The sequence below is a fragment of the Anticarsia gemmatalis genome, chromosome 2, assembly GCF_050436995.1.
Source record: "Anticarsia gemmatalis isolate Benzon Research Colony breed Stoneville strain chromosome 2, ilAntGemm2 primary, whole genome shotgun sequence".
Classification (NCBI taxonomy): domain Eukaryota; kingdom Metazoa; phylum Arthropoda; class Insecta; order Lepidoptera; family Erebidae; genus Anticarsia; species Anticarsia gemmatalis.
Genome location: NC_134746.1, coordinates 8605667 through 8620367, shown reverse-complemented (window position 1 = coordinate 8620367; position 14701 = coordinate 8605667). Strand labels below are relative to the sequence as shown.

The 14701-nt window shown below is 35.2% G+C and overlaps 1 protein-coding gene across 10 annotated transcripts in view; it reads right to left on the bottom strand.

Annotated features, from left to right (window-relative positions):
* sick (sickie) overlaps positions 1 to 14701 on the bottom strand; it is a 198124-nt gene that overhangs the window by 124027 nt on the left and 59396 nt on the right. For all 10 annotated transcript variants that reach the window (XM_076130294.1, XM_076130314.1, XM_076130322.1 and 7 more), the window contains exon 2: positions 11343 to 11525. In XM_076130294.1, the coding sequence (XP_075986409.1) occupies positions 11343 to 11525 (183 nt within the window). The remainder of the gene's footprint in view (positions 1 to 11342; positions 11526 to 14701) is intronic.

The window sequence follows — 14701 nt, the reverse complement described above, 5'->3', positions numbered from 1 at the left end:
ACAATCGGTCAACAACGGACAACGGTGGCCCGCTTACGATAACTACGTACAAGTACAGTCACAAAAAATATCGTAAAGCATTGGCATTAATCAGCGCGTCCCACTTTGCGTCTGGTTTTGGCAATTATGAATATGTATTACACATGCTAATGGATCTTTTAACACCCTGAGGCTGGAACACATGGACTCACGAACTACTTCAGTAGAGCCTTTTGAGGTTTCTGCTAATTTCGGCCCTAGAAGGTGAGTTGCTAAAGACCGTGGGAATTCATTATGAAAATAACATCTCATTTACTAGTTGTTAAATGTGCTATAAATAGAAAAAAAAATGGAGTGAAGTGTATTTTTATGTTGATCCAATGCAGTGTAAATGATTGTGGAAACTTGATGTTGTATTGATTGATATTTAAGTAAACTGTTTCTGTCGACTCGAGCAAGGCGCAGACAAGAGACAGGTTTGAATATGAATCTTGAAATTCTTTCTGACTCCTCAGAAGTCCTACAGTTTTTGATTAGTACAAAGGTTTTAAGTTACCTACTGCCATATTCTTACGTGCGTGACAATGCCACAGGTATTTCGAGAGCAAAAACGTGTTTATTGTTTTCATGTTAAGACAACGTCATGTAGACCCAAGGTTCTTCAGTCATTTACTGGAATTACTTATGGTAATGTTTCAAATTGTTAACATTTTATGACACACATGACTTTGAAGAAACTGATAGCATGATATTTGGCAACAATAAATACTATTTCCTCAATTAATTTTAACAAATCTATTTTCTAGTTTTAAAAAGCTCTGTAATTTGGTCGGTTCTTTATGCAGCTGCTGATCACGATATCTCGGATTTGATTCCCGTGTATATTAGGTATATGTATGACGTACGTATCGCTATTGGTATTTTCTAAATTATAATAGTGTAGTAGCTCGGAGTTTGGTATCGTTTCCAGTATAAGGCAATAGACTTGCCTTCTTTTACATGGGTATTGTAAACTGCGATATGTAAATGTATTTCTCATCTATTGACTTAACAAGTGAGATGTGATCAATAAAACAAATATAAATAATAGCCGATTATCACGTCGTAGGTTAGTAGGTAGTAGGTAAACAATTTTGTATTCACTAGTAAAGAAAGCAATAAAATATACAATAGGAAACGAATACGTGTATTGTTGGCTAATGTATACGAGGCCTAACTAAATCTGCCAGTGTTTAAAAGCTCGTGACAGTTCAAGGCGCGTGTGGCGCCTGCGCCTGCGCCGCTAGCCTCGTACACTCGCACTAAACACTTAGTTCGGTTACTTTAGGCAGTGGATCTAAACCTGTAGACCGTAGGCACCTAAAGGGCAACAACGGGATCTCATTTTCAGAACCTTAGCTGTCAGTCTGGTGACAAAATAGTGACAGTCTGTATCTTATGAACAGATGATGTTTAATGCTATAACGAATAATACTAAAAAAGCTATAGAAATAAAAAAAAAATATTTAAGGAGGCTCCCTTACAACAGACGTGATGACAAGTCATTTTCGTTTTAATAAATTTTTGAACGGAACCCTAAGTGCGCGGGTCCAACTTGCTATTGCCCGTTTTTTTAATTAGTTCGAGAATAAATCTCAGCTAGAACATACTGGTTATTAGTAACTTTCTTTAAGCATCATAAGACCCTTCAAATTTACTTGATTTCCTACGGTTCCGCTGACTGAAAAAGGTTGAGAAACGCTGTCTTAGGGTACTCTCATCGGATCATTTTTACAGCTGTACTTCACCATCACAAATGATTTACAGTGAAACTTTTATTTTTGTTTTTCTACCGAACTGCGGTGTGATTAAAATAATGTGGGCTTGTAATAATAATTTCTAATTTATAGTGTGTGTTGAAGTAATTAAATTATCGTTATGTTTTATGTGCCCTTATGAGTACAATCAGTCTTTTATTGTTTTAAGTGCTTTATTGTGTTCGTGAAAGTTTTATTGCAAACTAAGAACTTTTTTACATTTGAATGCTGAACGGACTAACCTTGTAGTTTGCGATCTGATTTTGTACTGTTGTTCTTCCTAATTTCATTTGACTTCAAATGTCTTGTTTGTTCAAGAACAACTCTTCTGATTAGAAGTAGTTTCTGAATAGGTAGGTATAATAAGTGATAAAACGTTGTGATATTTTACAGACCATAAGATAATTAAGTACAGTTAAGCAAAGTATTTACTGATTTTTGATGTACCGTCAAAATAAAATAAAGTTAAAAGTTTGATCTTTTAGTAGGTCACTTGACTAACTAATAAATGCATGAACTTTTATCATTGTCTACTTATTATAAAAAAAACTAGATTTATGAACTTATGAAAATAAGTCAGTGTGCATAATCGCAAGTTGTAAAGGTCAGCTAAGGTCAACCGGTTACACTATCTCTACTGCAAGATTATTGTGACTTTTAATACATTGTAAATCACTTAGCGACCGCTACTTACTGTTTAAGCAGTTCACTGTCCCTATTATCAACCTTAGTTTACTATCCAAAGTTACTTTGTTGGCAACCAGTATCCACATAACAACTAAACATAATTATTCATCCAAGTACCTCTGACAAGGCTTTAAAATTACCATATCATTATTACAAATCACTCGTGTTAACTAAATGTAACGTGACCGACTATTTGTCATATAATATCGTATGATCCGAATATCACCCGATTTATTCAAGAAACCGGTACCGGCCGGAAGATTCAAAAGATCAAGTAGCTAGTCGAACAACAAAACGTATAATTTGTATACTAGATCGTTATGCTCACGTCTGTATCGCTAAACGGTACTTTAAATCAAAATTTCATCATAATAAAACTGACCTGTATCCGAGCGAAATAAAAAAACAAGATGTCCAAAAAAATCACTTATCAAAATGTTTTTATATAACACGGTTCACTGTAATCATCATTTCACTACACAGAAACGATAACACTAACACTAGTTGTGAATAAGAACAACTGTCAAAATAAAATTAATCGAATGTGAAAAACATCGATACGTCGTTCGTAACGAGTGTACAATGTTCGAGTCGTTCCACGCACCCGTCACAGAGCAAAGCGCGCGCGCGAATGAATGGAGCGAGCATTGAGCACACTGAGCACAGCCAGTGAGGCAGCAGGCGATACTGCCACAGCCACTTGGTATCGAGATGTGTCGAAGAACTACGCTCGAGGAACGTAGAACGTGGACCTTTTACCCGCCTAATTAGCACGTGAAATTAGCGAACAAACTTCATAACGATTTTAATATTGTAGGTACAAGGAAAATTGGTCTTAAAATGTCCCATAACCATAACGGTTTAAAGGTCGGAACAATGGCGCACTTGTGCATCGTCATCTCCCGAAGATCTGATGAGATGATTATCTGGAAACCGCGTCCGGGTGGGTCACGGCCGGTAAACGATTGTGCAAATATGGCTTAGCGTAAAGCTCAATAAAGATGTAAGATTACGTTTTGAAGCCAGATGTTCATGTGAACTTATCTGAAGAATTAATAGACTCCATCCCTTATTTTGTCACGTAACTGTTAGATTTCCGTATTTTATAATTGCGAGATGTATTTGATACTATTAAATAATAGGTAACTGTAATGATATCGGTAAATCTAGTAGGAGGAAACACCCAGAGCCGCGCCTGTAACGGCCTGTATCATACAATACTAGTTTTGTATCAGCGCGGGGGATCGCCTAACAAAGTAGATCAGTGCCTCGATTCTCTACTACTATCGACTACCGAAACCGAACTGTCATCGAGAAATTTTGTATGAAAATCTGATCAGCGCCTCTGACGGGTGTCGTAGGAAACATTTTGGCAGTACATTCTAAATGTCAAAATTCGATAGCTAGCCGGTTGTCGGTAGTCGATAGTGGTAGAGAATCGAGGTACAGAATTAAGTTTTAATAAAACGAGATTTTCTAATTTATTATTATGAGTTTATATGATCCGATCGACCTTGGTTTTTATTAACCTTTCGAATGTTTATATTTAATTATATTTTTATATCTACACCTCACACTCGAACCTGAGCAGGTACGTGTACACGAAAACTGGTAATTAATTCTCATAATCAAAGATGATTTTGATCTATTATTAAATTTAAATTGTTCAAACATTGCTTTGAAAGGTTATATGAGTCTTTTGACCTGAGTAACACACGTTTCAGTTGAAATAATTAATCATTTACAAAGGTACACAAATACGAAAGTAAATGTCAAATTCAGTATTGACTTTTCCATCTACCCACATTTTAGCTAAACAATCCTTCGTAGTACTTAGTAGATTCAAAGCTTTGATATCAGGTCAGTGTTATATCTCGTGTGCGTATGTTCGATTGTTGACCCAGTGATTGATTTCATAACGATCAAGTATGCGATATGTGTGCTGTTCTGCGTTATAGCCGTTAACCCATAATAAATCACTACGTGTTAGACAAGCAAACAATTGGTTTGTTTGTCAGTCACCAGTCATCTCCTCTAACGATCTATCATCGAACGCTTCGCAAAAAATGCCTCTTTCGACTATTTCGTTTTTTCTCTATGAGTTGCGTTGAAAGCACCCTGGGAGGGCTCTTAAGCATCTCATTAACTACTTAAAAGGGTGTGTTTAAGGAACATAAAACGACAGGAATGTTTTGTTTGTTTTTTCAGAGATTTGTAAATAAACCAATATAATTAGTGAAACTGATATTCTATTTCTTGCCACTACGTATTTAACTAAATAGTTTTGTTACATTTTAAATTTATTTTCCCATTAAATCAACAGAAGTTTCTATAGAAAAGTAATAGATTTCAAGTTGTGCTGAGTCATTATCGCTTTGGCATTTACATAATGAAATTGTAAACCTGCTCTAGGATCATATTTCATGCAAGTATTTCATAATATTGCTGGAGTATTGTGAGTTGAACAGTGTGAACAATCATTAAGGGTAGGCGCGTGCGCTGACCGCTCGGCTCGCTGCGACCAAGCTGCCTCGTTTCTTTCAACACATGCTCGAACAATGCTCTACTTCCGATCTAATGTATGCAAACAACGCCTAAGAATGCTTTGAGCAAATAAATTATTATGAATTTTATTATTAAACTCTAGTTTTATACTCGTGGGTTAAGGGTTAGCTCTCACGGTCCTTATTTCATCTGAAATATTGTCACGTTCTAGTGCTCTGATTAAAGTCGCTGCAGGAATACTGACAGGAATCATATTGTATAATATATTTTCTTCGTAAGCCATGATAGATGTATAAAATTGTAATTTACATTTATTCCTTCCCATGCGTCTACTAAAACAGTTAAAAGTTTAGCTGTCTCATAATTTAACTCTACATACAAGTAAATAAATTAGTAGTTATATCTAGTGAACTTTAAAATGTATCCTTTATACATCAGTATCTCCCTTATTCACCCGGAAATCAAAATTGAGAAACCAAAAGCAATTATAAAATACGCAAACCTCATAGCAAATCATTTTATAAACATGTAAAAAATAAGACTACGCACGTGTGCACTAACCATTCAAGTCAGTCTGCACTTGACCCTCTTATTACTAAGGTTATAGTTAGGTATCCGATCCACATGCTAAAGCAATAAACAAAAGATTCCACTAACATTCTAAAATTATTCCATAGCCTGTTTTATTACGAATATAGTAAAAATAGATGCGGCAAATGCGGTATTACGACGAAATATTCGTTGGAGTTTCCACAATTATTATTGAAATATTTATATCCTTGTATGTACTGAAACGAATTTTTGTCTAAGTTTCCTTGTTCACCTGTAAATAGGTCAATTGTATGTATGGTGTTTTAATTGTTTGGTAGTAGATGTCTCGCAAAAAGGTCAGGTGCGGGGTACTTGTAAACCGCGGTCCTGTATGACAAGATGTATAGAAATAAATGAAGTAAGGAAAGTTTGAAGACATAGTTCGTCGTACAACTTAGTAACGTTGTATGCAAGGTTCGTGGCTCGCAGAAGTATAGAAAATTCAGAATTTGGAGCATTAGGGACCCGAAAATTCAGTAAAATTATAAAAATCAAGATAAATTCTGCTTGCCAAGGCTCTCTACCAAATTGTTGGACTATAGTAACTGGCGTTCTTTGGTCTGTTCTATGGGAAAAGGGCACAATTTCATGACATGTATGTATGAAGCCTTACGAATAATTGAATTATGTGTGTACAATAGTGCAGCATTTATTGATTGGTTAGTTCGTGTTTTACAAGCTGTCAGGTTATCGTAGGCCAAGCTTTACGACTTATTCTTAGAGCGTGGTTTATTCACGAGGTGAAATGCTATTATAAAATCAACAGTTCCGTCATAGTGGTAACAAATCATTTTGTATGTTATAACTTTGTAAAATTGGTTAAGAGAGGTTGGGTCGCAGTTGTAGCTGATCGTGAAAAAATTATAAGAGAATGGAAGGAAGAGAGAATGACTACAAACCTGAACCTTTAATTTATAAAATGAGACTTAAGTATGACTCAACAAGTGGACGATTTCTTGATATTATTGCTCTATTGTACACGGTGTTCATATGAGTGTTTCTACATAGATATGTACGTATCTCTTTTCCTCTATTTGTTGGTTGAATTTTTAGAATAGTTTAGAGACGTCAATTTTATTAGTTTTGTACAAAACATGTTTTTTTAATATCAGAATTATAAAGTAGTACTTGTACCTACTCATTAACATCTACTTAGGGATTCATAATATTTTTAAATACATTTTTTAAACTAGTTCCTTCTAAGTTTTAATATGTTTTCTATATTCAATTCAATTCAATTCAATCATTTATTTTGCGAATATGGGTACATGTTATCAGATGTTACAAGTATAAGGAATCACCATAATCAGCTTTTAGCATGCAAAATTATACATTTCAAATAAATACAAATTCATTAAATTAAAATTAATACCAAAAAAAAAAATTAATACCTAATGTCAGTGAGGAATAAACGAATATAAAATGTCATAATAATTACAAATATTAATAATTAACAATTATGTCCATTAAATACAATTTGAATTAATAAAATCTTGGTCATGTCAACTTATCACCTAGGTATTCACTGACGGTGTAGTATGCTTTTGCCAGCAGTAATTTTTTAACTTTATTTTTAAAAATACTAAAATTTAAGGTTTCCAGTATTGAGGCTGGTAAATGATTATAAATCCGCGGTATCATACAGAATACACTATTGTTGTATATTGCGGTCTTGTTAGGTGGAAACCTTATTTTTAAATTATGCCTTCAACTACTCAATCTCTCAAACATAGCGACGTTCTTTCTTACAAATAGGACCACTTCGAGTATGTAGATGCAGGGTAGAGTAAGCAGATTGAGATTAATGAAGTGTAGCCTGCAGCTATCGGTCTGTTTCAGTCTACAAATCGTTCTTATGCACTTTTTTTGTGCTATGAACGCCATTTCCTTACATGAGGAGTTACCCCAAAAGATAATCCCATACCTCAGTAGAGGTGTAACATATCCATGATAAGCAGTGAGTGTTGTTGATGTGTTCACTGTTTTGGATAGTTTGTAAAGAGCATATGAAAATTGGTTCAGCCTTGTGCAGAGTGATTCGATGTGTGTAGTCCATTGTATGTTAGATTGGATATTTATACCTAAAAATTTTGTATCTTCGATTTGTTCAATTTTAATGTCAGAGTAATTAATGTCAATATCATAAAGTTTGTTTGTTCTATTTCTAAATGTCATAATATAAGTTTTATTTAAATTAATTTTTAGATTATTGCATGTCAACCAATTTATTATAGAATTTAAAGTAGAATTAATGTCAAGTTGTAATTGCAATCTATCATTTCCAGTAAATACAAAGGTACTATCGTCAGCAAACAAGATCGACTTGTGGGGAGTCAACTTCGGTAAATCATCACTACATAGTATAAAACAAAGTCGCCCATTTTGTCTGTAGTCCCTTCGTATGCATAAAACTTTAAAACTACGCAACGGATTTTGATGCGGTTTTCACTAATAGAAAGAGTATTTTCTCCGACAGGTTTTTATATATAATTGAAATACATTGAAACTATATTAGCTGAGTTATAGCGATTTATGTCCAAGAAGTCAGAAAAAAAATCTAGTTGAAGATTGCATTTGTGCGTGCGCCGCTTATACCGTTGGATACAAGTAAGAACAATGTATAGCAAAAACATTGGTCTTTATTAGTTCTACAAAAAAGTCCGCGATGACATATATCCAGCTTTTTTATTTAAGTCACAAAAACTACTTTTCTGTATTAAAAAAACATTTAATTCGTTGGGTGATGTTTAACTGGTGATATAACCAATAATACATATATCCTTATCAAAATAAGTAAGTTCATCATCACGAGCATTTAATTTAGATTATTTTTGCAGTTTACAGTGTGTTATTTAGACATATAGTTTAGGAGATATCACGATATTAGTATTGCGGCACGGTACGGGCCGGCCGCGGCGGCGGGGGCAGCGTCCCTATAAATAAATAAATACATATAAGACAAAAAAAAATCTGTACATTACTTAAATATTTTTTCCAAAAACTGATAGGGGGGGCGATCAAAGAAGAGTCACAGAAACCAAAAAACATTTTAATATTTTAAACGCGGTTAAGGGAAAGAGAAGTTATTGTGAATTGAAAATTAGTATCCAATATGTGTTGGTGCGTTGACTGTATTTGTCGAAGTAGCGGGATACACGCAAGCGAAGTTGCGCGGGTCAGCTAGTTTATGTATATAATAAATAGGAGTGGCCCGAGTACACTTCCCTGTGGAACTCCAAATATAACTTTTTTATATTCGGAATAGTACTTAATCTCAGATTTACGCGTTGGGCATATTTTTGTATATAATGATTGCGCATTAGGTTATGTAATAGGAATTGATTTCGCGTGGAGTTGCGGATGTGGTCGGCATCGCTTGGCCTCTAGCCGCAAAGGATCGTCTGTCGTGTAAACAAAACCTAATAGTACCTGTTTGTAATACGCGTCATTGTTATACAACGATTGTTACAATGTCACAGGTAGGTCATTATAAAAAGGTTGATCTATTTTAGTAGGTATTTAGCATTTATTTTTCATTTTAATATGTAGGTACGTAAGATGCTAGACCTAGCCTTGTTTGGGACCTACTGTTAATCCTATGTAATCTTGTACTTGTACTGTAAATAAATTATTTACCTTTTTTAATCTTTAATGGTTACATGTTCATGTTTGAACCAGCCCCTTTGTCAAATAAAGAATAATCTTTAATTGCGTAATTAACAGCCAGACTTACTTAATAAACAAGTTCACACAAGTATTTATTCCATGTGGGAATCGAAACCCCATGCGCCGTATCTTAACTTTGCCATGACCACACCGATCAGCGCTCATTCTGAATCCCACTGAATAAGCGTTGAACGCGAAAGTTAACAATGAACTGTTGCTATTACTTAACTAACAAATTAGTGAGAGCTAACTGTCGATAACATTAACATTACATTCACGACATGTATTCGCGAATAGTTATTCAATTTAATTAGGTCAATGCACGCGTGCAGTCAAAATTCATACCACTTTCACACGGCCGGAAACTGATGGTCGTTTACCCAACAGGATTCGGGTTTCTGTGCTACCTATCACATTTGGCCACCTTATATGGTGCGGACACTTGTGTACCCATGTGTACCTGCTCGAGTGATTTGTGACTCGATAGCTATTTCGGGTAAACAAAATATTCCTGTGCCGCTTTCGTTTTTGACCGTGAATGATAAACAAAATGCGGATATCGGAGTTTTTTTGGACGCAGATATAAAGTATTTTTAGATTTTTTCTGATATATTTAACTTGGCAAGGTGATCTTAGCTGCCTGTCTACTTATTTAGAGAAGAGTGGAGCTGGGCCAATAAAGATATAAGCCTAGAGAATAGTTTCTTTTTTCGTTCTATTGGTGACACTGGCACTGGTCTGCTCCTTTATGCTTTAGTAGATAGTTAATCTTATGCTATTATCTAGGTACTTTTACACATAATATTATAATGCAACGGGTCTTAAACGCGATTGAAAATTAAAGGTTAGGATACCTTATTTGTTCACTTTTATGCAGAAACACAAGCAGAGAGAGACTTACCAAAAGGCAGTTGGAAACTACGATGGTTGATTATAATAGGTATTTATTTATAAACAATGAAATACTGTCTTGAGATTAATTACTAACCAGTGAATTCCCTCGACAGTAAAGCAGTACACGAGTCATTAATTAGGCATTACGTCACTGATTCTATAAGCTATCTACTCTCTAGTTATCTCAATATACATAATATATTACATTATCAAACATAATTATCCATTACAAATGAAACATGTAGCCATAAATCAGTTTGATCAAACGCGAATGTCTATATCAAGTGTATTATGTTAGAATATCTATGAGAATAACATCGTAATTTTAGCTGCCAATTAACATATTAATTACTGGTTTCTGCCCGTGCCTTCGTCCGCGTCGAAAAACCATGTGCCGTAAAAAGTAGATACAATACCTATGTGTTAATCTAGACTACAAAATATGTATGTGGTAATTTTCATCAAGATTGGTTGAATTATCAGAGAAATAAACGTCTACCTACTAAGGATATGTAGTGCGAAGTTCATGTGAATCATATAAAAGCAAAAGCAGCAACATCCAGTTCAATTAAACTGCAAACGTAAAAAGTCTTTATGCAAGCTTTTAGGAGGATCTGACATGGAATGAAGAGTAATCATGGGGCAGACATTCTTATAACCTATTGGTCAACGATTTTTTAAACAGATTTAACAGTTTTAAGAAGCGTAAAAAATTTAAAAGTTTTGTATGGTCTCTCGAAAGTAGGTATGGTGTTTTTCAGACAATAATAGTAAACGAGTTGTAAGCGGAATACATAGCTCAGTTTGATATGAATTGTCCAAACTGTCATAACAATCTGGCACGCAATGTGGCGTGGATCATTGTTATTGTAAAAATATTGGCAAACACAGACTTGTTGAATGAGAACACGCGTTAGCTTGTAAACGAGATGTGTGTTATCGCTAAAACTCTTTATAGCTACTAGATTACTCACAATCATAAAAATAATATATGAACCACTTAAATGTTTGATAATAACAGATAACATTCTCAGAGATCTGTATCAAGGTTCTACCCTAATCGTAATTGAGTAGGGGCCGAAAACTTGTCTTTCAAATTGTATTTCAGTAAGAACAAATCAAGAGCTGCAAAAAAAACTGGCACTATGCTGCAAGTCCAAGCAGGACATTAGACGAGAACATCCAACTGCAGTCTATTTTAAGAAACATGCTAGAAGTACTCACCATTTGTTGAGGGTTCCTCGGCTTCCTATGAGCCCTCGGCACCTTGAGTCCAGTGACGCCTTCCAGGACATCAGCGAGTAGCAGCCCGTCGGCACAGTCTCTTGCCAGGCCGCCTCCAGACGCACCCGCGCGGCGACGAGAGCGGGCCCGTTCCAGGTAATGGTTCGCCCAGTCTGTATAGATCTGCAAACAACATTCCAAATGGTTAATTCAGGTTTGTGGCAATTCAAATGCAAACTGTCTGATAGTACACAGCTTCTAAAAAGTAAAAAAATAGTAATTAATCGTGGCGGTATCAACGTTAGTGATAATGTCTTTAACTAGTCGTCGTAGAGCAAGTTAATGATAGATGATTTATCGCCGTCCAATACCGCAGCCCAATTAGCAAGAATATCAATTACTTAAGGCTACATAGATTGTCAGTTATGATCCTCGCCGCATAACCATCGGGGTCGTTTACGGTACGTGAACGGTTTAAAGCACTCTTCGAACCAAGCGTAATTAGCGGTCGCTGGTTAGCCGTCCACGAACGAACCGCTAGCAGCGTTTTTTAAGGAGGCTGATCAATAAATCTGCGCAATTACCATTAGAGGAAAATCCCATGTTGTTATTGACATGTAGTTTAATCATCGTGAAGACACACACTATCATTATAGGTAATCAAATTATGTTTTTGTACCTTTCCAATTGGGCTACCTTAAAAAATCAATTATAACTACACAAATAAATCTAAAAAAGATTTACCGTACCTCGGTTTGGTCGAAATAAAACGCATTAAATCAAGTGATTGACTTCACAATGCCATTAACAGTCGGCCTGGTAAACTTCAGGTAAACAACGTTCGCTCAGCGATGACTAACAAAGACGCTCGGATAATAAGATTTGAAAGACCATGAGAGGCGAAATTGCTACTAAAACTTTAACGACAATTTTCATACGGCACTTACACAGTATTAGCTGATATATGAACTTCATGACTGGTGAGAGTACCATCAAACGAAATATAAACTTCGGACATTGGCGTTTACTCAGTCAACCCTGAATCATTCCGAAGAATTTAAAAAAGGTTTATGTGATGGCTTTTTGTGAAGCAGTACAAGCGTTAAAAAAATCTATTGTATTCCAGTTTACGGCATGAGGTCATTCATAAGTTAATAAGTGAGTGTTATGCTCGGCGCTATGAATTCTTAAAAGGATTTAGTCATATTCGAGTCAATTTGCAGGAGAATGGGGACAAGTGGCGCAGACGCGACTCGGCGTCGCCGCTCGAGGCCGGCCTCCACAAGTACTGGATAATACCATATAATACCTACGTGCGATGCTCCTCCACTCGCTCATCTTACACTAATGGTTTTCGAGGGTGGTCTTTTTTAATGATCTGATAATGCTCGATTAGAACTTCAATTGAAAATGTATGAGCACTTAAACGCCCGGTGCATTGTAACGCGCATAGTCGTGAGATTAAGATAGTATGTGTTATTAAACACCGTTCAAAGCAGCCTAGCCACTTTCAATATTACAGTGCAGTGCTAATTTAATTATTAAATTACGATATTATCGAGGCAGGTAACCACGTATTTTCCATTATAGATAGACACACAAAAGGGTTGTTAACATGCCAATGAATTTCGTTTATAATAATGCCTAACAGTGCTAGACGATACTATTTTCTGCATGTTTGTTTTAAATTCTAGAAAAAAAGACTAATGAAACAGTAGCGCTATCGACAAAGGACATCACACGGTATTTGATTACGCAGTGTAACTCTATCTTCCGATGAGTCGATGCGAAAATGCGTTACCGACTCATTATTGCCGTGCGAATAGATTCGCTATTAGGTAAACCTAGACAACGTAATGCGATATGTAGTTCAGACACAAGGAATATTGTACACCGGGAATAGAAACTTCGAATTATGTTAAATATGGTCATAATTGTGACAGACAATCACATTAAATAGTTATTATTCACAAATGACTAACCATACTTATCAGTGCCTGTAGCGTATATCGCAAGAACGAATTGTCCAAGTAGTTGTCAAACTTTTGTATTATTTTCTATAGTCAATAGATTTGACAGTATGGAAAGAAACTACAATGGAAGGTTGTTCGTTTTCAATTAAGTTTAAGATGACATATAATAAAATTCAATTGTAAACAAGGTTTACAAGGTCCCAGACTGAATACACGAATGGTTCTACAATAAACCTCGGCACTCGTTGCTATTGTACAGTGATAGCCATACATCATGTGACAATACGTGTCTTTAACAAACACATCCACATACTCATGTACGATCAAAGATAGCCAGTACTAAAAAGCCATTATCATAAATCAATATTCCCCGATCTTATCTGTTAATCGAACACGTTAATAGAATAATCATGACAAGATGTATTGGAGGTGTTCACGATAAGGGAATAAGAGTCAAGTCGTCTCAATTCTTCTTATCACACGGCTGTTTATTCAAATCGCTTGGAATAGCTTTCGATTGTAATAAATCTAGTAGTGGGACGTTTTTATCGTCGTTGCCGCTATATCTGGCTATCGGGAATAACTTGTATCCGCTTCTGACGATGAGTACGGTGACTTTACGTTTCTTTGCGATGCCGACGTTCATTGATTGTACGTGGGAAAATACAAGCAACCATATTGAGTTGTAATTGATTTTTTATTTGCATTAAATTTTATCTTTAAATGCATCGCACTTTTATAGTTACTGTTGTAATAAAATTATCCTGATTTGTAAAAAGGAGATTGTGCATCGAATTTTTCCTTTGTTCGCAACGAGTCACACTAAATCGTGTCACCGTGTGACTGGTTGAGAAAAATATTCGCATGGAGTAACAGTGTGACTCAATGCGAATTTTTATTCTCAACTAGTAGGTAACATTTTTCAGAATGTCTATTTGACAACGATAAAGTTAAATAAAAATTATAAAATAAAAAAAAATATATCAGAAACTCATACGAGTTTCTGATATATTTTTTTGTTTAACAATACACAACCATCCAGAAAACGATTATCAAAGTCAATACTTAATGATAATTTTATACAAGATGCTCAGATGGATTTCGTAAATGGTACTATTACGATTGGGACCCTCCTGGAGATTTTACGACACTAAACTTACGAATGGTCAAAAAGCGAATATTTCTGAATAACTGTTGATTATATTGTGATAAAAGAGAGACTGATTTTAAAGAGAAATTATTAATGTGATATTAGTTGGTAACTAATCTTAATATATATTATAAATGTGATTATTTTGTGTTATAAAGAAGGCTGATTTTATAGGAACAATTATATAATAGTAGGTAAAAAAGAATTATTTACATTTTGTACTGTAACCAGGTTGT